The sequence below is a fragment of the Rhea pennata genome, chromosome 1 (assembly GCF_028389875.1).
Source record: "Rhea pennata isolate bPtePen1 chromosome 1, bPtePen1.pri, whole genome shotgun sequence".
In the NCBI taxonomy this organism is placed as follows: domain Eukaryota; kingdom Metazoa; phylum Chordata; class Aves; order Rheiformes; family Rheidae; genus Rhea; species Rhea pennata.
This window is the reverse complement of record NC_084663.1, coordinates 40,676,093-40,703,846: the sequence shown is the minus strand read 5'-3', so window position 1 is coordinate 40,703,846 and position 27,754 is coordinate 40,676,093. Positions and strand designations below refer to the sequence as shown.

At 37.0% G+C, this 27,754-nt stretch overlaps 1 protein-coding gene across 1 annotated transcript in view; it reads right to left on the bottom strand.

The window, feature by feature from the left end:
- Nucleotides 1–27,754, bottom strand: part of TRHDE (thyrotropin releasing hormone degrading enzyme) — a 214,615-nt gene that overhangs the window by 66,960 nt on the left and 119,901 nt on the right. The window contains exons 7-9 of the mRNA XM_062584629.1: nt 22,436–22,501; nt 9,859–9,924; nt 7,370–7,554 (exon numbers count right to left, since the gene is read on the bottom strand). Of these exons, the coding sequence (XP_062440613.1) occupies nt 7,370–7,554; nt 9,859–9,924; nt 22,436–22,501 (317 nt within the window). The remainder of the gene's footprint in view (nt 1–7,369; nt 7,555–9,858; nt 9,925–22,435; nt 22,502–27,754) is intronic.

The following is a 27,754-nucleotide window of genomic DNA, read 5'->3' as shown; positions in this document are numbered from 1 at the left end:
TCACACTATGATGAAAAAAATTTGCGCACATCACGAACTGAGGGGCTGTCCTGTGATGACAGCATGCCCATTCTATTAGAAAACTGCAGTATGTCTTTGGCCATCCCATATAAGACCTCCCTTCTTTAACCTGATTGCTTTTTTAAGGGTAGACTCAAGGTAATTTAAATGAATTCTTTTAAATTAAGTGACCTGATTTAAAAAGAAAAAAAACATTGTATAAATCTGACTACTAAACCTGATACTCAATACAAATATTCTATGCAATTTTAGCTTACTATTTCAAACCAAAATAAATGATAAATGAGGTGGTTATAAATATTTTGGGGCTCTTCAAAACTGACTCATTTCAATGTCAGTGCTAGCAGAGTATCTTACTGAATTTAGAAACAAGTTGTGGGCAAAGAACAAACACTACAAATTCTTTCTCAGTACATGTCTTTTTTTCCCTACCTACCTTTTCTTTTTTACATTTAAATACAAAAGGCTTCGCTTTCAGAAGTGACAAGCAATTTTGGATGCTGAGTCAGAGACAGGTAGAAAGAAGTTGGTTATAAGCAGCATCAAGTGTCTATTCCAACAGCTGCCTCGTTATTCTCCAGTAACGGTCTTTAATCTCTCAGGCATTCTGTGTTCTGTCTTGCACCAGTGCAAAATGTCCTTGCAGGATTGCACACAAGGTGCTGACCTTGCAAATCCCTGTCTCCATGAGTGCTCTACCCATGAGCAGAGTCCCTTGACTACAGAGTGTAGACCTGAGGTATCTTTGAGCCAAATTAGTCAGGAATGGAGGAATGTGTTATGGGCTGAGGAGGGACTAGTGCTCCCTGTGACCCCATTGGTCACATGTAGGAATAAGAAAGCAATTTAGCTATCCCTACAACTCTCCAGTACATTCTCAAAAACTTACAGCAATGCATTTTGCAGTGTGTTCTATTATTCATTTTTTTTCCTCAGAATATTATGAATTTAACCAAGATTAAAATATAATTCCTATGATAGTTTCTACTTTGTCAGTGAATTTCCCTAAGAGTCCCCCACTACAATATCTTCTCTATAAATTTTGAGATTCTACTACTGACCCTGAAAGCTCAAAAGGAGATAAGGAAAAAAAAATCATTGTTAGAAGCTTAAGTCTGCAAAAGGAGGAAGAATATATAGGCAATTTCATCTTCTGATATATAATTTCTATTGCAAAGCCAATAAAACATGACATTTATCCACCTTCAGCCCTACCATCACCTCTGAAATCTCTGCCAAATGTTGTTTGTTCTTTCCCCAGTTCTGCTCTCCACTTTCACTGAAGCTCCCATCTTGACCACCCCCTCTATCTCCCTGGTCCTCCTCATTTGCCTGTTACAGATGCACAATTTTAATGACCATGTCTGCACCCTGCCACACTCCATTGCCTTCTCCTCTTGCATGTTAGGCAGCTCCTCACTAGCACTGTCACCCTGATTCTCCACTTAGCCTCCACACCTCACTCAAAATCAAAACATATTGCTGTTCTCAAGTACATGCTCCTTCCCTCACCATGAATACATTTTAATTAATGTGAGTTAATTAACTGATTTTGGTATGTGGCAAATTCCAGGAGTTAATACAAGCAAATAACACGAGGAAAATGGTATAGTCTATAGTGATAATAAAATATAGCAGCAGCACTGTCAGCCTAACTTCTGTCAGGATATGAGAGTGCTGCTACCACACAGGAAGCAATGAGACAATACACAAATTCTATCTTCTTTAGCCCTCTGTACATTGTAAGACTGAAAGTTACCAATATCCTGCACACCAGAGCATCCTTGAAGTTTGCCTAGTCAGAAGACTCTCTCACAAACAGAAGCTGTGAAATAGTTTGGGAAATAAAGTGTTAAAACTGGCATTTCTGAGATCTGTGCTAGCAGCAACAATCTTGCTGGAGAGATATCAGCACAGAAATTTGCAGGAACAATTTTTAAGAGCATTTCCTATTCTGATTTGATAATAATACAACAATCAAAAAAGCCTCTAAAAAAGGTGAGACAAAAGACTGAGGATTCTTCAGTGGCACTCACACCAAAAGACATCTTATTGTATCAGGTAGAATGTGCAAGGAATGGGCTAGTAGCATCACCACTCAAGAGCAAAGCTAATCTACCTGCACATGCCTGAGACAGGCTGGTTTCCTGCAGGTCACTCCAAGCTGCAGATCTTCTGTCTGCTAGTTTGCACGAGAAGCACCATGCACAGCACCATCCTCTACCATACAGCTGAAGCTAAGGATTGCCCTGGTACATATTGGAGGACAAGATGTATTGGCGTTATAGAGTGATCTTCTACTCAACATCAGCGTACAAGAAAAGAGAAGGTGCTCCCCACATTTTCTCCGTCTTCTGCAAGAACAAGTAGTTTCAAGTCGCTAGTTGACCAGCGAAGGACCTGCTTAAATCAGTGTCTGGCTTTGTTCACAGATAGCTCTGCTCTTTACTAAGGACTCTTGATTTTTTCATCTTATTCTTGCTAATTCCTTTTCCTTTGTGTCTCATGCACTAGTACCTTCCTCTCTTAAAGCCCATTCCCTTCACCTTTAGTATAGCCAATATAGTTAGACATGGTTAGGTCAGTCAAGATGAACCAGAGTACTGCATCTACTCCCTAGGTAACAGCACAAAAGTTGTTTCTAGTAGAAATGCTGATATAAACTTGATCATTCAGGTATAGTAAAGATGAAAGACAAAATAAGAAAACAGTTTTAAGCTTCACTCAAAGGACATGAGAAAATAGAAGATTAGATGTTTTTTCCCAGAGATAGGAAGGTCCATCTACTCAGACATAATATTTGGTAAACTAATACTGCATTTTTCTGTTTATATTTTGTTAGCCCTATTTCCTCAACTCAAAGATACTAAAGATACTTATTAGCACTCCCCTTTTGCTCCTAACAGTTTATGTTTAACCAGTCCATCAGCTGGTGAGTTCCCCATCTTTGCTCAGGTGATAGCACCATACAAACAAGTAAGAATAAACGTGGCAATATCCAAACATGGCTATGCTTTTCCTAGTCAAATAATTATCAGCAGAGAGACAAGCACAGCCCTTTTTTTGTGCAAAGTCTGAATAAATGTGCTTTGTGTAGGGAATTCAAAAAGATTTGAAGGGAAATAAATTCTGTTAGTAATCATTCAGCTTGAAGTGGAGTGAATGCAGAGCAGCTCTGCTGCCAGCTGTACATCCTTTCAGCTGTAGTGATTACTACATGGTATTAGACTCATGAATCTCTATAGCTCTAGCTTTGTTGGTCGTGTCCTTGCCTTGCAGCATTTCACTAAATTTTCCCTAGTCCAGCCACACAGAGAAAGACACTATGGACTATGGACTATAGCATGTACAAATACACTGTCTATCTCCCAATTTACACCCTTCTCCTTTTTCTTCTTCCTCACAGCTAACTGTCTTCAATGCCTAGCAAGGTATTTCCCTTGAAGGTATTATCACGAAATAGTATACCTTAACTAGTGAAACTGTGTGTATGATAAAAATACTGTACAAGTGAAAAAATACTGCTTCAGCAACATGAACTTCATTACTTCGAAACATTAGAAAAGTTATTTATTTTTGAAGAGATTGGTTCTATATATTTTTAAAAGGCGAAACTTGTATCTATAGCCTGAAAACTTTGGTCTGTTCTTCAATATAGTATATAAATGGTTTAAAGATTTCATCAAAACTGATTAGTTTATTTTCTATACCACAGATTATTTTTCATAAAATTTTTTGTCAAATCTGTGACCCATTCTTGTAATGATGGATGAGTCTAGTGCCTTAAAATCACAATTTTCTCAGTCAGTAGGGAAACCACTGAACCCTGTCAGATGGAATATCACCTCATCCCCTGTAGCCTTATGTTGTAAGAGTATAATGTATCCTCAGACAGGTACACATGAGTCTAGTGCATATGAATGGAATTAAAGGATTGTTACTCAGAAGAAAACTATGAATAATAGAGTATGTGATAGGAGTTACAAATTTTTACTTGGATAATCTCAGCTTGCTGAAACATTATCCCAATCACAGGCTTATAGATCTGAATGGAAACCCAATGATTCTGTCCTTTTCTAGGAATTCCATTCCTCAGAAAGGTGTCTGTCATTGCTAGTTTTGTTCTCTCATAAAATCCATGTTCAATTTGCACAGAAGCATTCTATAATTTTATTCCAAACGTTAGAGCTTAGAATGCCATACAGTCAATGCACACAATGTATATCTGTGGCCCTTGAAACACATCTTTCTACATTTTACTTAGGGAGAGGGAGGTCAGTGTTATACAAGGTAGGAGAAACAACTATATATGCTTGTTATCTTCTGCAGGAAAATTAAAGACACTTATATTTATGGTTTAGACAGAACTAGGAGTAAACTCCTGTCAAAAATATCGACAACTTTTATGGTTTGCCACTTAGAAAAATCTGCTTGTTGCTTATATATTCCTCTATATGATTTTGAAGAAAAATTAAATGCACTTCACATTTCATTTCTAACAGTTAATTGCTGCATAAATATGCAGCATAAAGAGAAGCACAGACATTCTGTAAAACTAAAATGATTGTAAAATATTCATTTGCCTCTTTATTTACAGTTTTTATACAGATACATCTGAAAGACCTACCCTAAATTGTATCTTCCTAAAGGAAAGCAAAGTTAAATTTGCCTAAAGAGGGCCTGAACCAGAAGTTTTAACTTTCCATCACATTGAAGGTAATAGAACTGACATTTATTGCTGTGCCACGTTGAACTAAAGCCCCACCTCTGGATAACTATTAGATATAAATAACTGGATAACTGGGTAACTAAAGACTATTCAGCAGGCGTATGCTTTAGGAACCATCTATTGAGTCTTCTAGTGCATATTATGTCATCTGTTTAGATGATGAACTCCTGGAAAGGCTTGGACTAGCATGTTTTTCTGTGTTTTGTGCAGCTATATTATTTACAATGTTTAAAATGATAATCGTGATTAATCCATAAACTGTACTAAGGAAGCCAATATCATTTGCTCTGCAAGAGTAGTGCCTCGAATGTGGCATAAATACAATTTGTTCCCCACTATTTACAGTACCTATTATGGTTCCCCAGGGAGCCATGCATCCAAGGCTTAATTCACGAGTCGCTCAGAAGAGATGAGCGCTGATTTTATTGGACTGTGAATTAGGCCACTGATACACAACACCCCTAAGCCTGCAGGCTGATGTTACATATGCCTCTGTGCTGCCCACAGTATCTACCTATGCTATCAGGCCCCACTGAACTGGTCAGCAAACCCTTGCAACTTCCTGACCACAATGATCTGCAGAATCAATCAGAGCGCTGCACTTCTCAATAGGACTGAACGTCCATTAACATGTTTTTTTTTAATTCCAGTTGTTGCTCCCATGTGTACTTGCAGAAAAAACTGGCCCCTTATGTCATGTCATGCAAACTCTGGGTCATGTAATATTGCAAATCAACATGGAATAACGTACTATGTATTATCAAATGTTATGACATTAATGCATTTTTCCCAGTCTACAGCTTTCATAAGAATCCACCACTGAAACAATGGTGACATTTTTATTAAAAAAAGAAAAAGATCTAAATCATATAACATTTCTGACACAAATATTAAACTTACTTTCAGAATGTTAATCTTGTTTTTATACCAAATTTGATGATATAAAAGGACTTCTGACAACGCAAAGTCTTTGTTTCAATCAGGGTATGTGTGTCTTTAGGCAGTGCACTAATAAATTATATGATCATTGCTGTAATACTGCAGACACTAATTTATAACAAAGCCTTAAAACTTCAAAATAATCTGGGAGATTATTTTTGAAAGGTGATTGGCATAGGTAAGTGTCATCTTTTGCTAAATATATATGGCTCCTGTTTGGAATTTATACTCACGCAATATGTTTTTCAAATGCTTTTAATGGGAAAGTGGCAAATTCGCTCCACCATTTAACCGTTTAGTGTAAACATTCCATCTGTAAAGCCTTCCCTGGGTAATGAGCTTCCTCCCCATGTGTTCTTAAAAAGATATGCAAGCACAGAGAAAAGCTAATCTGAAGGGAGACAAGAAGGGGAAGGAAGCTTGCCAAGGAGATGCACATAATACACACTATATTGTCTATTTAGACAGTAAACTCTCAGCAGGCCAAAGCTGTTACCTTTTTCTATGCTCTGTAGAGCTCCACTGGTTGTTTCAATGTTTTAGAAATTATAATTGCAATAAAGTTTGTAGATAAAATCTCCTAAGAAATTCAACATAATTTGCTCTGGTGGAGCAGGACACATATCTCAAGATATGGATTAAATTCTGAACATAGGAAAATAAAATTATTAAGAGTCTAATTCTCACCCCTAAGATTCCAGCTGACAAAATATTACATACACAGTAGTCTTTACTCATGAATTATAGAGTAGCATAGTTATTAAAACAGATGCTGAGTAACTGACAAATCTATCTAAGAGAGCCTCCAAAATGCTTAAGGCTTAATATAGCTATATTTACAGATGGAAGGCTTTACAGATGGAATGCTTACACTAAACAGTTAAATGGTGGAGTGAGTTTGCCACTTTTAAGCAATCAAAAAACTAATAAAGTTGTTTATTTATATATATATATATATATATATATACACACACATATATATATACACACACACGTGTATATGCAGCTTTATGTAACAAGATAAGGATTCCCAAGCACCATCCAGCAATGTTAACTTGTCTTTGGGATGAAGGAAGTGTGTGGAGTCAGCTGGGAGCATAAAGAAGACAATCTAGGAGGTGGGTAAAAGATATGAGTTGATTTCAGCCATTATAACAGTCTCTATGGGACCAGTTAACTGGCTTTAAAACTGAAGCACCTTGCCTTGTATAGGGCTCCAGCTCAGCTCTTGGCTGCTTCCCAGGTTAAATCAAATATATATCTGATACATGGTCACATCTGCCAGTCTACTACTTAAATATGAGCATGGAAAGGTCTGGTCTGAGGAATTACTTTATATATATATACATATATATGCACACCAGATCCTTCAATCATGTTCCAGCTTACTTCATGGAGTGTGACAAAAACAAAAGGAGAGGAAACAGATGCATAACATAAGACTGCATAAAAGCCAGAGAGATGCAAATAAGCACATTAAAAGCTTTATCTTGCTGTTCTATTATTCTAATGATTTTGTTCAACTCTATTAACTAGCTTAATCTTTAATAAAATTCAAATGGAAGGACTATCACATGCTCTTGATTCCAGGCAAAGTTCAGAGATTTCTACATAAAATCACACATATGAAGCACTTAACTATAATTTCTTGAATGAATATTCATTGAGAAATGTAAGTACCTGTTGTCTCCAAAGTCAGGATCAGGTTTAGCATCACTGCCATATACAAAACGCTCTTGGGAAATTGTTATGATATTCTCTGTAGTTTCATTTCCCAAGATAGTAATAACAGGATAACCCATCTGCAATGTCCACTGATCCATTACTTCTTGGATATTTACGAATTTTCCAACCTTTTTTAAAGCCTACAAGAAAAAAAAGAACAGTTTTAATATGCTGAAACAATACCACCATCCAATTTGTAAACTTTGTTGTTGTTGTTGCAGAAGATCATCATTAGTTTTAGAGGTTTAAATAACCACTGTGCACACATACACACATCTTTACAATCAGTATCTACACACACTATGTAATCACACCAGTAGTCTTCATATATCATAAAGCACAATATATAGCACAATCAGAAAGTCATATTTTCCATATGATTCAGGCATTTTTGGCATAACAGAAGAAACAACCTGGTTTACAGGTTGTTTGCAAGAGCCACAGAAATATGAGGTTGCTGCTTCCAAAAGGCATTCTTGACCAACAAAGGTTAAAGAAAGGACACATTTTGAACTGTTAATTGTTGTAGGGTACTTAGAACAAGGCATATTCAAAGGGCCTGATTTCTAAAAGTACAGAGTATCTCTGGTCTGAAAATCAAATGTACTTATTTGAAAATACTGTCTATCAAGTCCAGAGTGAGGCCATTTTTACAAGGACATCCCCACCTCCTTCATGCACCTTTCATATCTTATGCAGGATTAATATGTTCATAGTTCATACACTGTCTCAATAAAAATGCTATTATTATAGCATTCATTTCAACTCAGAGATACTACTGCATAATGGGAGAAGAGACTGAGTATGAGGAGAATGACAGACACTGTTTCCTCTTCAGTGAAGGAAATGCCTCTGGCTGCCAAGCAGGCCTGGAAGACAGACTGAACCATCCAATAGATCTGAATACACGGTACAGCCTTGTTGGTTATAGCCCAGAATAGTCTCATTCTTGTGCCTTTATACAATGCTGTGGGTTTTGCTGTTCTCTGAAAAGTATGTTAATCTCTCTGACCTGTAATCACTGAGAACGGTCTCAAATGCTTTACCAGAGGAAGACATCACGTAAGAAGCAAGAAAAATTTTTGCAGTGGCATTCAACTTCCAGTTAAGACTTTTAAGAGCCTCAATGTATGTCACATGCCTAAGCTCTAATTAACAGCACAGACCAAAGGCTCAGTTCAGCTGCCCATACATAGATGGCTAATGTCATTTGACCATGATCTGCCATTCCAGAAAGCACAGATTTCCCCACAAATCTTGTGTCACATCCACTAGCCCTACCTGAATGTCCTGGTCATCCTATAGTGCCTACACTGGCACTAGTTGCCTATATTTGAGCAACTGTCTCAAGTTCCTTATCAAGAGCCAGTGGTTCAGGTCAATCTTCAGGCAATCACCTAGTGGCTAGTGAACTGAATTGCTTTCAATGATCTGCTGACGATATTGAATAGATTTATGGGACTGTAGTTGTTCCTGTTCATCTAGTGTAAACAGAGATGTCCCACAATATTTACCACATCCTCCACTGGTGGAGCTACTGCAGTCATGTGCTTATCTGCAGTGGCAACTGGAAGCCAGGTGGTATAACTTAAGGCAAATGTTAGCTGCCTATTAATGGACAACCGAATCCAGCCCTCATTAACAATAATCAGAGCTTAGATGACTAGCTTATAGGGAAATATCTACACATCTAGATAAATGCAGGTACCTTAACTTCCAGCTGAACCCCAGCTTTGGTGTCAACTAAATCTAATTGGTTAAAACTAGATTCCCATGTTTGCTCATGGCTTGAGTTTGTACTCATGCCTGGACTCCTTGAGTGTCTCCTGTATTGATTTGTACTCTGAGTGTGCACACTAGCTCTCTAGCTCTCTTACGAAAATTAGCTCTGTCCTTACACACCCCTGGACCTGGGACTAGAACCTCAAGTCTGACTTGGTGATAGCAATGGGACCACAGTCATAGCAACTGTGATTCTCTGCAGCATGCCAAGTGTTACAGTAAATAGTTACTTGTTTACACCAAACTTTAAAGCTTTACCAGTTTTGCCCTTCATACAAATTGTAACTCCATATGCAATGACAAACGCACCTGATGCAAATGCATCAGCACAACGCTTTCACACGCTTTACAGCTTCTGGGCCTCAGTCTGCTGCCACTAAAGTCAATGACAGCAGATTCCATGAAATATCTTTTATTGCAGAGTAGTGACATAGTACAAACAAGGAAATATATTCTAACATAGCACAGAATAGAAATACTAAGAAAACATACTTTAATATTGTCACTCTCTAAACTCAAATGGAATTTCTTTGCATCAATTTTTAAATTTGCTCTAGGACCTATGATTTCAATATGCACTATTCACCCCTGACCTCACCAAGAAAAATATCACAGTAAAAAATCCTGCATCTCCCTCAGTACAACAGATTAAAGCACTTTACCTTTGACAATGTGTTCCAGAGATCATTTCTGGCTGCATTGCTATACTTGTGAATGGTTAAATAGTCCTACAGAAATAAAATAAAAACACAAATCAGTATTACTATACACAAGCCAAGTAACTAGAGCTGTGACTCACTGGTATTATAAGTTAAATCACATTAACGTTTGCATTTGTCAGAAATCTAGAAATATACAATATGTTCATCCTAAGGGAGCAAATAAACAGCTTCTTAAGCTAGTCTACAATGCAAAAAATGTTGCTAGGAATTTCATTTAGAGCATTCAGTGTTCTTCCTTTTCTGTGTAAGGCACTCAATAAGCTAAATATTTTGAGCCTGCTTTTAAAATATTTGTGTAATCTCAAAAAGGTTTCCTAGATAATTCTTGAAAATGAAAGGAGATACTTCTGATACCTAGTACTAGTCGCTATTGTAACAGGTCATTCTGTGTCTAGTGTCAAAAATTCGCTTACTTTGATAGCTATATTTGTTACAAAATATTTAACTGAGATATATTAACCTGCTATTGCCTGAACCATAAACACCTATTCAGCTTACATGTCAAAATATGTAATACTGGCAACTCAGGCCATAGCAGATTATCAGAAAGGCTCTCCTCTACAGGAAGCAATGGAATATGCATACAAGAAAATGGGGTGACTGGAACAGGTCTCTGTGCTTTTGCACAAGTACATACATGCGTAGTGTCACTGTATATATGACTCAGGACTGAGAGAGTTATAAAATGAATGCTTTTACTTATTCAGCTACCATTTCAGTGACTGAGTGTTCATTCTTCTCGTACAGAAAGCAGAAAGATAATGCCTGATAAGCTACCATCATATTAAATTAACTTCCCAAATTAATAGTTTAAGCGTATCACCCAGTTAGGTGTGGACCTTCCAGGCACAAAATGCTCTTACTTTTTGATGTCATCTGGTGAGACAAGACTATTAAATTCCTACCTTCCTACGTCCCTCATTCAATTATGGAACTGAAATTCAGCAACAACTATTTGAATAACATACATTTGCAGCATTTTGATTGGAAGAATTAAATAAAAAAAAATCAGAGGTTGTAAATCAATGAGTTCCCCTGTATTTGAATTTCCATCATCTTCACTTTACACAATGGTAGCAGACAAACTCTAATTTACAGCACAATACTGAAATCTGGGACAAATTTGCTGAGTATGTTATCTGTGCTTTGTGTGAAGTAGGATACTTTGGGAATAATTAGTATTTGGAAAGCAAATTTTCTGATATACAAATTGTAGCACCTGCGACAGATTTAGCTTTTTTTCAGTCGACTCATAGTACAACAGGCAGCAACTCCCATTTAATCACAGGCTAGGAAGGCTAAATGAGAACTGTGACTCCGTTAACTGCAGTGCCTAGTCTTAACAATGTCATGAAAATAACTTAGATAAAAGACAACATTAAATAGGCTTCACCTATACTATACTGTGCTTCCATTTTGTCTAAAAATACAGAATCATCTGAGGTACAGTGAAATATTCAATAGCTTTCAAAGCTACAGAAGTTGCATTGCAAATTAAGAAGTTAAAATACGGACAAACAAAAGTAGGACAAGGTAACAAATAACAACAAATATACATATACATATTCTAAGCGGTCCTCGAAAATGATGCATATTAAGTTCTTCTGAGAGTTGTTTTCAGAATCATTGTGAACCATAATAAAAAGAGTGGAAAATTTAAGGATTTACTCCAGACAAGCAATAATCCTGTTTACCAGTCTACCACTATACAACAATTTTGGCTTTTACATTTTAAATTCAGAAAGACTGCAAAGAGATGAAATGCCTCTCTTCTTTTATTTTGATTTTTATCTCCCAATACACAGGTTGGTAGGCTTAATGTGGCTCTTCATTCACAATTAAAAATTTATTACTTTCCAATCTAGCATGTTTATCATATGACAGAAAACAAACAAAAAAAAACATAGCATTTATAAGGAAATAAGAAAATACAGTGATAAAAACAACATAAAAGTACAGTCATGGTACCATACAATTCTATCACACTTTTTCATTATCTCAAAGCTGCTTTGAGACCATAAACACAGCCTCAAGCGAGGAGTGTTACCTCATATATGCTACCCTAAAAGCAGTCCTGAATGACAGTATGAATGAGAACACACTTCCAGTGGTAAATCTATATTGCAATGCAAAATCTGAGTGCAGTTTATACAGGCACAAGAACATAACGTTGCTGTACCAGGTGCCATCAGAAGTCCACATATACCAGTATCCTGTTTTCAACGTAACCATTAACAAACTCCTTGAGAGAGCATAAAACAGGGCAAACATACAATGATACTTCTCCATTATACTCTCCCAGCATCTGGCATTTCATGGCACAAGGAATCCTGAGCAGGTTAGTATCTTGTATTTAATAGTTATCTCTGAATTTGGCCAGTCGGTTTCTGAACTCATTTAAGTGCTTAACCTTTGCAACCCCTTACAGCAAAGCACTCCACACTTCAGCGATCCATTGCGTGAAGATGCCTTTATTTGTTTCAACCGTCTGTCAGTCTACTGGTGTCATCTGCTGCACCTTAGTTTTGACTTTAGAAGAGACAGGGAACTATTGTTCCCTACTCCACTCTCTCCAGGCCCATGCATGCTGTTACGCGTCTCTATTACAGATGCCCTCATATCAGAGCATGCTTTTAGGCTGAGGATACCAATAGGCCTAACCACTCCTCCTTAAGCTACATTTTGTTACCAATATTGCAACTCAGGTAGCCTATTTTGCACTGTTTTTCATGGGCTGGTCCTCTACTTAAAAAAGGAGGAAAGGCTTGTTCATATCAGCATCAAATACAACCTAAGGAGTATTAAAACAGGAGCCAAAGAGCTATTCATAATCCATTTGTCAGTTCTAAGGATGGAACAAGCAGGAACATAATACGTTTTCCCTCCTGAAGACCCACATCTAAATCTAAGCAGCTTGCAAAGGGGCAGAAGAGAAGTTCTTGTTCACTGTTATTCTGCTAGGTCATTACACCAGCCACCCTTTTGGTTTTACACTGAACAGAAAAGAACAAAAGCAAAGAGAAAAGAGAAATAAGCTGCAGAACACAAAAGGAGATGACATGGAAAACACATCTGTCTGGATTTAAGCTGCACTCAGCTCAGCTCCAAAGGAGCTGAAGTGACTTAAAGCAGCTTTCTCATAAATACGTTTGCCTAGAACCATCTGGCTGCAAGGCTGTCTCCCATTATAAAGTTACAAGTCTATCACCCATAAAAGTTGTCCCATCAACTGGAGTATGCTGGTGCATCGAGATATGCCTCAGCCACTTCCCTAACTTTCAGCTATAACCCTGTGATAAGCATTAGGAGTAGAGGCAAAGATGGCATGAAAATCTTTTTAACAGGCTAAGATTCAGGAGGGCTCTTCTACAATTTCCTCTTTCTCTCCTTCATTGTAATGTTGTCTTTAAGCTTGTTTTTTGCCATGGGAACAGTAAGAAAAAAGCTCACAGACTCTGGGCCAAAGTGTTACTCAACATGAAAATTAATGAAACACACAAAAATTATGATCACATGGTTTTAGGTTTTCAGGAAGCCTCTTCCTGTAATTATTCTTCCTAACATCTTGGCATCACAACAGGAAGCCACTCTTTGGCAAAAAGAATAACAGAAAGTGATCTTTTCACCTCTATCAGTAATAAAATGTAATCAGGTAAAGCGTTTTCGTGATATTTGTTTCAATACTGTCTAATAGCAAATACTGAAAAGAAATTTAAAATCCATCATGCCATGAAAATGAAGCCCATTATTGCATGAAAAAACCCTAAGATCTTGAAAAAAAAATGCCCACAGATAGAGACTATAATATAAAGCTTTGTCAAATAATAATCTCAATCTCTGAAGAAAATTAAAAGCCTTAATTCTTTGAATTTGAACTTTATTACTTATTTGAACTTTATTACTTTATTTGAACTTTATTACTTGAATATGGAAGCAGATAGCTTGAACAGTAGTAGAAATAGGAGCATACACAGTGAAAAAGTTCTAAAAGATTTTGAAAGATGTTTTTACTAATACTGTATTGATTAAGCTTGCAGGCCCTTTATTGCACTAGACTTTTTTAAGAAAAGAAGATTACTTATAAAGAAGTCTTTTATCCCATTGCAATCTTAGTTCTCTCAGTACTGCTAGGGATTGAGCCTATTGGTTCTGAAAAATGAACTATTCCGCCATCCAAACGTGATAACATTCATAACTGATAAAAGGTAGTGACTGATAAAAGCAGGGAGGTTAAAAAGTGTAAAGGGGGGGGAAGTCTCCAAATACGTATCTTACTTGGAAGGAAAACTTCAAATCTATAACTAGGAACTGAAATAGCAGTGCTAGGATGAAATTCCTTTCTTAGTTTATCTGTAAAGAGTTGATTGTTTGACTGAAGGAATGGCTCCCAACTTACACGAGTGGTGCTGAGACCAAAATCTGATCAACAGTTTAATAACTTCACTTTCTCTGCTAAAGATAACTGGGAAATTCTGTTACATAAGACGACGGAGAAAAAAGTAGCAAAATATTTCAGCATCGAACTCTGATGGCAACGTTCCTGTGATGCATACCTCTCAGTTCTCAGAGCTCACAGGAACAGCAGTCTTGCCTCTGCCTCACTCTTTTGTCTTTTTCATTCCTAGTCCTTCATATCCTCCTCCCGTCAGCCCAGAATATGTTCATGTCAAACAGTTTTATATGACTGCTGTGTCTGACTGGAGATTTAGAGCAGCCAATAAAAACATTCAAATCAGGTGGAAATCAGGCTCTAGGGCTCCAGCTATTAAACCCAGCAGGTTCATTCTCCCATAAATTTGTATACTTAAGCTTTCACACCGGATACAGTCTAATAGATGCTGATTATAACACGCCAACCTTTTTTTCCCGTTCCCTTCACACTGCCAGCATCAAAGTTGCTATCTTGTATTATCTTGACACCAACTAGCATTCAATTAAAAAACCTGGACAAGAGTCAGAGGGAGAAAGATGCTCTCAAAATGCTTTTGATAGTGAGTGACAATCAAGAGGGAGAGAGAAACAGCGGTAAAGCATTACCAGCAAGGAAATAAGTAAAAATTCTTGTGAGAGGAGGTCAAGACCACTGAAGAGCTGGAATAATCAACTGGGCTTGTAATATTTTTAAATTGTACAAGAGACTAACCCTTGAGAAAGAGTCTGAAGGAAGAGAAGTGATCGTCTTCGTAACAGGGCAGTCAGACAAGCAGCAGAGTACAAAAAAAACCTCAGTAAATTCACCTGCTTGCTCATGGTAAACTTTATTTCAGTAAGTGGATAGCAGTTAACTCTGTGTCAGAACTAATCTCTACCAGTGAGTCAGGCTGCAGAGGTACCGAATTGAAAGAACAGCCGTGATCAGATCACTTATCAAATACTGCAATACTGCAAAGCCAGCAAAGAGAAATCGGGAAAATGTTCTTCCAGGCCCAGCAATCCAAAAAACTTCTTCAACTTTTACATCAGTTTAACTAGGAGCGCCCAAAGCTGTTTGCAGGCACTCTTGTCAGAAACTGACAGTCCTCAGATTACACTGAAGTTATGGAATATATTTTAACTTTCATGAGTGAGTTCTACCCAAGGATTAAAAATGTTGATATCCTTCCTGTATTTTAATCAAGTATTACATTAAAATATTCCTCCAACAAAAAATGAAGTTACTGGTTAGCCACCAAGCCAAAGAGAATCAAACTAATAAACAAAAGTATTTCCACCTATAGTAACAAAAAAATCAGCATCAAAACGATACTGAAATGGCAGGCACATAACAAGTAAATGGCCATAGCTGCAGTTTAAACAGTGCCCAGGATATGAGCTAGGACTGAAACTGTCCCAGACATTTTATATACAGGAATATCATCAACCATGTTCCTGTATCATTTTTGAGCTATAATTTGAAAATACTTTGGTGGTACAGCCAGATTAAATACCACAATTCACTGCTCCTCCTTGTTCAAATTCCCCTATCTGTGAGGCTACTTTGTAAACTAGATCTTTGAAATGATCCAAATAGAAAGTAACATTATCATTCTGCACCAATGGTGCTTTTCTTCCTGTATCCAATTTACCCAAGAGACTACAAAGTCTTCTGCTAGTATCAGCGAAGGGGCACTGGATGGCAATGTGCAGATGGAGGTTGCACTGAGGAAAATACAGAGGGAAACCTTCTTAAGCCAGCATCTTACGAAGCTGTGCGCTGAGTACTGTGGAAGAGACATGACCAAAAGAAACACTTCTGGAAGACAGTTAAGAGAAAGATGATCAATGTATCACAATTGAGGAAGAGAAAAAAATATTCTGAAGTCAGTGCATTTCTCTAAAGAAAATGCTGAAATGCTGTTTTCATTCTAATAGTTGTATGGTACCATCCCTCATCAATAAATTAATTTCTACAATTAAAGTTACCAGTTTCTATAGTTAAACTACATTAAACACTATGAATGGACACTTATTCAGAACTGAGGCAGACTAAACTCAGTGTCTTCTTTCATGCAAAATGTTACAAATTAAAATAAATGAAATAAAGGTAACTTCAGTTTTGAATGTGTGATCACGTGGGGCTATAATATGCTTAAACATTCCAATTATAATTCACACTGTTGGTTAATTTGAATGAACTTTCTTATGCCCCTGTATAGATACAGCCTAAACTTCATTTGATTAGCATTAAAAACAAAACTTGGAATTAACATTTTACAAAACTTTGAATGTGTGGAATATATAGCTGCTACAGATAATTATGGTTTTTCTCCTTATTTCTAATAATTCTACACATATCAGTGGAGTTACCCGTTGAATCTCTTCCAAATAGAAATTTATTTTGCTAACATATTTAAAAATTTGCAGTAATTCTAGCTGTCTCCTTACTTCTTGAAAGTGGCGTACCTATAAGAAATGTGGGCTTGGCACACAGGACTGCTTTGGGTTTTTTTTTTAATCTTCTCCAAATCTTTTTTGTCTTTTTCTTTAAATAATGAAACCAAAGAATTATCTCATCTTTCTTTTCTTTCTACAATCACAGTTTCTCAGCTACTACTTTGTCCAGGTCTGTACTTTTACAGTCAGTTGCACTAAATTAAAAACACTTAACAGCTAGTAATTTCAATGCTCCCAATAATTCAACAGGGCAACCACATGACAGACATTTAAATGTCCAATATACCAGTAATTTCCTAGTAAGCTTATAGATTCAGAAGTACAAAAAGGCAAGAAAAGATTAAACATAGCCTGAGAGGTATGCAACATACTTCAGATGTACCATACAAATATTCACTGCAGCAGCATTTTGCCTTCTCTTTGGACCAGCACTTCAGTAAAAACGTAAGGTCCTAGTGATGGAAGTCAGTGGAATCCCATCAATGTACACTGGCTAAAAATCTAGCCCTTTATTTTCAAAATGTATATTTAGTATTTTTTCACAAACAAGTGTTAAAATGCTCACAATGATAAGCAATTGGAAAGTACTCACTGTTCACATGTCCTATCTGCAGTTAAAACATTATATGCAAACAGCAAGCTGTAACTAGTAATCAGGAAGAGTGATACTCGAACCACATACGGAAATAAATCTTAATTTTCTCTAGAGCCAATGATGCTGAATAGCAATCTGTATATTAGCAATATTACAGTATTTTGCATTGTCCTTTTTCCTTTGTAACGTAAAATATTCCCACGTACCATGGCAATAATAAGATCAGCCATACTGCTATTTTGGCTTTATATGGATCAATGGTATTTTTAGTATTGATTTCAGCGGGAGAATTATTATGGCAATGTTGAGAGTTTTTGAATATCTCATCTATGGTGTTGAAAGTGTAACGCTCAGGTAAAGGATGCAGATAGGACCTGAGCCCTGTTCTACAAAAGAACTTAGCAAGAGAAAGGACAAGGAGAGAAAGAGTAATCATTAAGTCAGTGGGACTGCTTGCTTCACTCTACACACTTCTTGTTCATAAGGAAAAAGAACAGTATTGTAAATCAGAGTAAATCAAATGAGATCAACATGGTCTTGTCATTTTCATTCCAATGTGAGGAAAGAATCAAACCTCTAAACACAGCAAAATATTCATTTTTGCCATTGATACATCTCTCTGAATTGCAACTAAGTAAATCCAATGTGAATGGGACACTTTTAAATAAAATAGATTCAAAATTGGTACTCAGGCAAATCTGCAGTGTCATATATGCTACTTTAAAATACATCCAGCTTTGCTGGGAACTCTTATTAAAAATCAGAATTATTAAATACAGAGTCTTATTTCCCTTATAAAATTCAGCTTCACTATCAGCCACCAATCTGAAGAGAAAGGAGGTTCCATTTTGAAATATGGCAACAGCAAATTGCAGGGAGGTGGCAAAACAATTTGCATTGGAAGTCTACAGGGAACTGTTAGAATTGCAGAGTTACTGGTCATTGCCTAGCAGAGTCTGATGGTGTCTGCTCTGCAGTGAGACATCTGCTAGTATATTAAGCTCTTCTTTAAGGAAAAATGTATTTGATGTATTATTTGGTAGTGACAATAAACTACTGAATTAAGATCAAACCTTACAGAGGTAAAGTACTGCTTGAAATTGAACTGCATGTATTTGACTGAATTTGTGCATTCATTTTAGTTCTGCTTTGTTTGGTTCTATATAATATACTTGAACCTGAACACAGATATTGCTCAAAAAATGTATTTTTAATGCACAGAAAAAAATTATGATTTTTTTTTCCAGAGAGATTTGGATGGCACTTGCTAATTATGACAGGTTGGCTGCTCATTCTTGTGCATTAACTTGCACTATGTCCATGGATTGCTAAGCATGCAAAAAAATCTCTGCTGTACTTTTCTACAATAAATTTTCAACAGAAACCTCAGAATAAGAAACACTGTTTTCATGCTACTTAGTATGAGGAAGTCACTAGGAATCTCTTGAGAAAACTTATTTAAAACATGATTTGCATGTCACTGTTTCTGGATCATAATATTCTGCAACTTTTTACAGTAACAATGAATAGTAGGCAGGAAAAGTTGTAACAGTGAAGCTTCAACTTTGCTTATAAATTATTCGTTTTCTGTGTCAATCTGGCAAATGCTTATTCCTGGAGTAGAAGACCTTCATAAAACAAAGTGACTAAAGCTGCATTTGATACTGCAAAATGTAGCCCCCAAATCAAACTTTCTCATTTACAGTTGTCTGTACTCTACTGCATATACCTAATGCTATTTGTTTTTTTTTTTTTTTTTTTTTTTTTTACTTTTAAAATCAATATATCATTCAATCCACTGGGAATTCTACATTGTTTTAATAGAGGAAAATATAGCAAATATTACTATTGAATTTTATGTCTATGTTTGGTCCTAATAAGATAGTTAAAAGATTTGTCTGTAGATGGAAATCTGTCCAAGGTCCTTCTAAGCCTCAGGGGGGGACCTAAATCCCCATCTCTGCCTCCCAGACAATACTGTAATAGATTCTTCACGCTGCAGGTACAAATTCAAAACACCTTGAAGCTGGAAAGACAGCCAACACAGCGACATTTGATGCTGAAACCTTTCACTTAGGACATGGAGCTGCGAATGAAGACAGCAAGGTTCCAGCCTCTGCTATTCAGATTATCTTGGCTTTTTATTTATAGACTGATCAAATGCAAAATGCAACATATAACAATAAGCTCTTGCAAGAGGATGTATGTAAGCACAGGATAGTACAGGAAATAAAGTGAAGGCATTGAGCAGGCTTCAGACATGGTTTTGAGGTATGTCCTTCATAAATTGCTTTCATTGGCCTGAATGTGGAAATCCCACCTGCAAATCTTCCCTAGAGCCTTCTGTATGTAGCAAAGGAAGTATGATTGCCTAATTGACTATTGAATATATTCAGAGAGAGTTCAAATGACAGTTCAAATGACAGCCTGTTTTATCCAGTAGGGATTCAGCATTTTTCTGAATGTCCTCCACTGGGCTGAACAAAAGTAGCTTTATTTATTTAATTTCTTATATGTATTAAGCATTAACTAGGAGTTCAATCTTGCAGTCTTTGTGCTGGAAATATCCATTGACTTCTAAACAGCTAATGGAAATTTTGATTGCACAAGGATGGCAGAATCACATATAAAATATGTACTTTCCCATGCTGTGTAAATTCCATTGTGCTGCTTCATAGCAACAGAGACAAGGTTGCTACTAAGCTCATATCAAGAAAACAGTATAATTCTATTCAGCAAGAAAACATTTTCTTAAATAGCCGCTCAGCCCACTGACGTTATCTGAGAATGCATACCTATAATTCTTCCTCTTAATAATTCTCATAATAAAAATGAAGGAGAAAATAATCGTAACTGAATTTCACATGCAACAGAACAAGAGGCAAAGGTCACTGAAAGCCCATCAAGTGACTACATATGCATTATATGTAATACAGTTGATTGTAACATTTTCATAAAGAGTGATAATGCTCTGAGAAAAAAAACTTAAGTAAAGTTGTAAGTTTATTAATTCCTTTTCTTTTTGAAAGAAGCTTTAGCATGGAAGAAAATTTTTTAGGCTGACTGAATGACAGCATCACTTCCTCTTAATGAATATTGACTGTAACCTTGCTCTCAAAGTCAGCACTGGGAACATCACCTGCTACTGAGGTTTAGCAGTGCCTTCTGCTACAACTCTCCCTGTTGTTACTTGCCATTTGGCCAAAATGTAATTGTTTGAGGTGAAATCTTTTCTTCAAAATGTGCATCTCACACTGAATGCTTCTCTAAAATTCCAGTCAACACAAGAATGAAAATATGGAAAAATATCTCATTTTACCTATTCTTGGCACTCTTCAAAAAGTTCTACTATCTCCAAGGACTGGAGCAGAGATTTGAAGGTTGGAAGAAAAGTAACCTTGTTTTAGGAACATGCTTTCTTCTAGAACTAGTCATCTTCAGATGATCTAGCAGCTAGACAGACAGTCTCTCTCTCTGTGATGATGGCTCACAGCTGTTTAAGCTCAGGGTGAGGGTAGCATCTAAACAGAAAGTGCAGAGCACTGAGCAACCCTACTGAGAGAAGGCACCCCAACAGCCTGAGAAGAATGCTGTCTGATCCAAATGTCAGGGGACAAAAAGTAACATCAAAGGAGAGAGAGGAGTCCAGAGTGATTTAAAGGAGAAGGATGAGAAACACTGGTGGGATAAAGAAGGCAGAAAATGCTATAGAACTCTTACGACAAGTATTGCACAAAAGTTTCTGGTTGAAATATGGAGTTTGCTGGACTAACAACGGAAGTCTCACTGACTTGCACGAGATGAGGAATTCATCTCTGACTTACACAAGATTGCATGAAAGAAAATTTCAGTGGTAAGAAGAGTAAGTCACTGATCTGACTTGATGTTACACCTAACCAAAAGAGCCAATGGAGTCCCATGAATAAGCTATCCTTAAAAACTTGAATGTCCCATTAGCTCTCCAAAAAGTTGTATTTCCCCATCAGGATTCCTTTCATTGACTATTGCATTGAACATACCTTTCTAGGACATAACTAGTATATTTCCTTAACTTTCATTTTATATTTTATCTTCCAATTCATTTTGGGTAGAGATAGAATTGTTGTGTTAAAATATGACCTGATCCCAGATGTAGTTTATTTAAATTTCAAAATGAAAAGCTTACAAAGAACAGATAAGATTGATTGCTCTTTCCATCTTAGCATAATTGTATTTCAGGTGAACATCAATTTAGTTTAAAGGACACTTCTAAGTAGCAGACTGCATCATACATAATTCATCAATCACAGCTGCCTGTAACATGATTTACTCAAGCGGATTTCAATGGAATCGAGAGTCACATTGTTTTTTATACTTTGGTTTGTTTGTTTTTCAATAGTTTACGAAACATTCATTTGCCCTGAATTATTGCTGAAAAGAACTCAGCCTTGGCAATCAGCATGTTGAACTTTTTTCTCTTCCTACAGAAATGTTACCTCTTCAAATTTCTTTTAAAAGGCAAAATGAGCTTTCAAAACATCATTAAGGCAGAGAGCCCTCCATGCTCATCAAAGGTAAAATAAAGCTCAAGGATTTTAATAGGAGTGAAGGGAAGGTAAAAATATTTATCTGAGGAACCTTACTAGCTTTAGAGCTGTGTATTTTCTAGTTGATTGAGATTTATTATTATTTTCACATCTGCAGGTAAATGTAATTGAAAAGAAGTATCTCTTTCCCCAGCTAGACCTTTCACACAGGCTGCACATGGTTAAAAATGGCTTCTACATTGCAAGGTGCACAAAAAGGAAATAAAACTGCGTGGCACTTAAAGTGCAATCACTGAGAACGATAGATGGAACTTTCATTTATGGACACAATGTTTGTGTTTTACGTTGCTCAGCAATTTCTATCACATTCGGCTTCAGAGACATGCTAGTGTCTCAGATGGTCCTGAAGTCAAGAAACATTCCCACAAATACATGTAAACATTTTTTTTTTTCAATAAGAGAACAAAAGAAAGAGATTATTAGGGATACACACTTACACAAGGACAGAAATGTCCTCACTTACTTGTAAGCCCATTTGAAAAACGGAGTGACCCATAAAATTAGCCAACATTCTAATTAAAGCTGCACCCTGTGGGAAAAAATACAGAAAAAAAGAAGTTACTTGTTTTACGTATCAATATTATACAGTAATAACAATCTGCAGTATGTAATTCCATCCAACATTATCATCTTAGAAACTTACATTTTCTTTAAAAATAAATTTTAGATAAGTAAAAGTTATTAATATGTGAGTGATTAATATAATCTTTAGCTGTGTTGGAAGAAAAAAGAGAGAGAAGATAATTCTCATAATTCCTATATGAAAAACTGATCAGTAAGTAGACTGATATTGTTAATACCTTGCATTATATACTGAATAAGGTGCAAGTCATAAAACATACTCTCCACTGTCAAAGCACAGATACGTCAGCTCCACAGTGGGTTGCCGCTGGCCATTCTATGCACTCAGCAGTAATGCAGAGTTTTAAATGAGGGCAAAAAATAATGTCTATGCTAAGCAGGGCTATAAATTCTACCACAGTGATTATTCACAATATTTTTATTTTAATTATACTACTGTAAAACAGGATGTAGTGATATTACATTCCTTTGCAAAAGCCCTCAAGATCTAATGATCTTGAAGTGGCTCATTTTCTTAAGAATTTTATAAGACATGCATATCAATATTCAACATATTAACAGTCAGCTTATCTTTCACACTGTCATGCAAAGCAGAAAGTACTTGTGTAATATACTTTCTCTACTTGTTTTTTTATCCTTTGTCCCTTCAAGCAGAACAGAGATTTTAAAATTTCTCTTGTTTCACAGGTGATTCTAATTTGCAGTACTCACACCAAGAAACAGATATATACTTGCCAGACTAGCTTACTTTAAGGCACTCCTGTGTTTTTTCTCTCCCTCTCAGTAGGACCACAATTGCTGTGTATTTTCCCTTTGCACAGATGCTTTATTTCAAGCACACATATCTGATTTGATAACTTGGCTACAATATCTCACCTCGCAGTTCAATTTCAGGAAACCTAGATTTCCAATCCCATTACTCAAATATTATACTTAGTACTACTGATCATTGTAGTAGAGGCAGGACATTTTTGATTTAAAAAGAGTGAATCAAAGGACATGAGAAACCAGGATATTAGATTTCAACAGCAATACAGGCTAATGCTCAATTAGAAAAAAAAAAATACAGATTCCAAAATTCACAGGTACTAAAGCCAAAATGACTATTACAATAATGTAATACGACTTCCTGCATTAATAGAGGTCAAACAGTAACTTAGGCAAAAACCCTTGTTTATCTTTATACAAGAGCATCTTTTTTAGATGCTTTCATAGTTAAAATGTACAACCTTTTACTAATTTGAATTTCTCTAGCTTCAGCTTTCAAAACAAGATTTTATTATGTCTTTTTCCTGCTAGACTAAAGTTCAAATTAGTTTGGAGAGTCAACAGTTCTCCAATTTTTAGCCTGTTTAACACACGCTCCACTGATTTTTGTACATTGCCTATTTTCAAAAATTTGAATAATGAAATAATCAAAAAGACTGATTAGTAAAACATTGGTAAATCATAATAAAACATGACAAGTTCTTCATAGAGGTGGTAACAACAAATAATATACAATTAGCAAAATAACTGAAGCAAAGAAAAAAAAAAGGAATGAATTCAGGAGATGTAATTGCTTGTAAGAATTGAACAGTGGATAAACTAAAAGATGGTGTTTGCATTACTAACACTATGCTATGTTTTTTATGGTGGTACCTAATCTTACTGGGAGACCAGACATCTCTGGTATACACAGAGAAGCATAGAAAATAATCTCTGGCCCAAACAGGTTATTATCTGAAACGACAAGACCATAGGTCAGGAAGCATTATTACCTTCATTTTACCAGAGGAACAGAACAACTGAAGTCCTTAGAGATGTTTAAGTATATAAATAGACTATATATAGCTAAAAATATTTCAGGATCTCATAAGTAATGAGGCCAACCCAAAACCAAACCAAAGCATAGCCAAAATGAGACCTACATATAAAAGCTACTGTTCCAAACCTCTACCAGCAAATCCATGTTTCCACTCCTTGCACATCCTTTTTTTCCATTCGCATTAGTGTTCCAGGGTTTCCTCATTTTTGCAGAATCACAACTGACACATATTTATATGTGTATGTTACTCTACTGATTTCCGGGAGAAGCAAGCAAGCAGATACCTTCGTAAGATCTTACCTATAAACTCTGTTTCTATATAGAGACCAGAAAGATTTAGACAGACATAAAATAACTACAAAATTGCTCTCATAGCTAACATTTAGCCACATCTTGAATAGAACTATAGCTGACCTTTATTCAGCAAAGAAAATAAAAAAGCAAATAAAGACTGAATAAGGAATCTAATGCACAAAGTAAGGACTACCCTCTTAGGACCACTCCTTTTCACAGCTACTTTTGAAATACTCTCTACCAATTAATTACTTTCAGGAAATTCATAAATCCTATTAACAGCTTCCAGAACAACAATATGCTTGTCCTAGCTTCGCTATCTTCTCCACACAGTTTACCTGTCTGGATGACTCACCTGCTGGGGGACAATATGAGAAACAAGAAACAGAGAGGGAAGGGAAAGGGGCAAAATAGAAAATGAGAGATGCCTGAGGAGTAAAGTCTTGGGGAGAAGGGAGGAGAAAATGGGAAGCAAATGCAGCCCTTGATGTAGAGGGAAGAAAGGGATACATAACATGAGGGGAAGAAATGGGAGAATACCACTTATTTCATCTTTCTTGCACCTTGATAGCAGAGAGAACAGAGAATAGTGACTCTGCTAAGAAGAGCATAGGCAATCAATACATTCTCATATTTTGGAAGGAAAGAGAAAAACGGGAAACAGTGTAGCTCTGATTAGAGATTAAGAGGAATAGGTTTGCAGGGAGAAGGATTAGAAAGCAAAGGTAGCAGAAAGCAACTGTCATAAGGAAGCGGCACTTACTAAATAGAGCATCTTGGAGGATGACCCTAAATAGAAGGCCCTGGGAGGAAAAGAAGCTGTGTGGAGTAAGTTCAAACAGAGGAATGGAATACATAGCCTTGGGGTTATCTGAATGGCCCAATATCCTAACATTTTCACTGTATCTAGAAAGCAGTGAACCAGACAGAGTCCAGATGACCCACGTTTCCATACCCTCTGAAAACTTCTCCGACCTAGACCTAAACCTGCATACAACAAAAATCACAAATTTGTCCTACTGCAGAGAAAACCCCTTCGAAACTGTCAGCATCATTCCCTGAATGTCCTGACTCACAGCTATCAAGGCGTTCAGGAAATGCTCCCCCACTTCACTTTCAGGGCCACTTCTTCTCTGCAAACCTTTGTCCAGCTGAAGAAGACATGTACAGTCTTGAGAAGTGAAACTAGCTCACTTAGAGGGCAAAATGGTCTTTTATTGATGATTTAAATGTTTCCCTCCAAGCACTGGATGACTCAGTACCCTGCTAAGATGAGAAGTACATTAGTTTAACAGATCTAGTGGAAAGCAATCTTTTCCTGTTCACAAAACATATCTATGTTCTTGACAGTATAAAATCTGAGGAAAAGTACTTGTCCCATTTTGAAAAAAAACTGTTCAGAAAAATATACTAGACATTTAGTCAATGATTAATAGCACTGTCTGGCTACAGTGAAGCACTTTTCACCAGCAAATCTCAAAGTGTGTTGATACCAGCAAGAGGTTGATATCAGTATCCCACATATTACCTAAAAGGAAACTGAGGCTCATAATAGTGAAATGATTTGCAGATCACCCAGCATGCTCATCAAATAGCTTGTGACAAATTCCAAACTTCCTCAGCCTTGGCACTGTGATTCCACTGCTGTAGGAATTGAAGCTAGAACATGAACCAAGAGCCTGTTATCTACTCCATGGAAATTAACTATACACACATTCCTTTTTCTGCAAAGTGCTCTTGGAAAAAACCATGTGTGAGCCAATTAGCTAACAGTGGCTGAAGTACTGTAAATTTGCTATCTTTCTTGCCCTGAAGAAACTTGCTTACACATCCACACCATGGTAAAGAGCATCCATAATTAAAATTAGGAGCAAAATTCCTTTATGTGTGTGCTCAATTTGTCTTTGAAAAGCTAGAAAATGCAGTCACAGTTAACGCATTCAGTCTAATTCTCTCCCTGGCAACATAAAACAACATGACTGCAACCTTGATCCCAGGTTAAACGAAAGAGATTTTTAAAGATTTAGTCCTATGTTTTGTGATCCTGTGGCATCAATACAGGCCACAATTAAACTAAGGTAATTTAATTCTCTGACTTATTAAATGACTCAATTTTACTACATTTGAATTCTTCAACTGATGAATTTTTTCACTTGCAACTTCTTGGAAATGCATTCTGTAATCATTTCTGATACAAAAGAAAGTACTAAATGGAATTGTCTTTAACAGGAAAAAGCTGATCTAACATGAAACTACAAAAGCATGACTCTTGCAAACTACATAGTATAGTTAGACAGTCACACACAGGATGGGATACATCAGACTAAATGTAGATACCTACAGTTTCTATGAGGGAAAAGCAGTGGACATTGAGTACCTTCACTTCAGCAAAGCTTTTGACACTGTCTTCCAGAACATCCTCTTAAAGAAGCTCTGGAGGTGTGGGTTAGACAAGTGGACAGTGAGGTGGATTGAGAACTGGCTGAAAGGCAGAGCTCAGAGGGTCATCATCAGTGGTGTGGAGGCTAGCTGGAGGCCTGTGGCTAGTGGCATCCCCCAGGGCTCAGTCCTGGGTCCCATCCTGTTCAACTTCTTCATCAATGACCTGGATGAGGGGACAGAGTGCCTCCTCAGTAAGTTTGCAGATGATACCAAGCTGGGAGGAGAGGCTGACACACCTGAGGGCTGTACTGCCATTCAGAGAGACCTGGCCAGGCTGGAGAGTTGGGCGGAGAGGAACCTCCTGAGGTTCAACAAGGACAAGTGCAGAGCCCTGCACCTAGGGAAAAATAACCCTAGGCACCAGTACAAGCTGGGGGATGACCTGCTGGAGAGCAGCCCTGCACAGAAGGACCTGGAAGTGCTGGTGGATGACAAATTGACCATGAGCGAGCAAGGTGCCCCTGTGGCCAAGAAGGCCAATGGTCTCCTGGGCCGCCTTGGGAAGAGTGTTGCCAGCAGGTGGAGGGAGGTGATCCTGCCCCTCTACTTAGCCCTGGGGAGGCCTCATCTTGTGTACTGTCTCCAGTTCTGGGCTCCCCCAGGACAAGACACACATGGAGCTACTGGAGAGAATCCAGCGTAGGGCTACAAAGATGA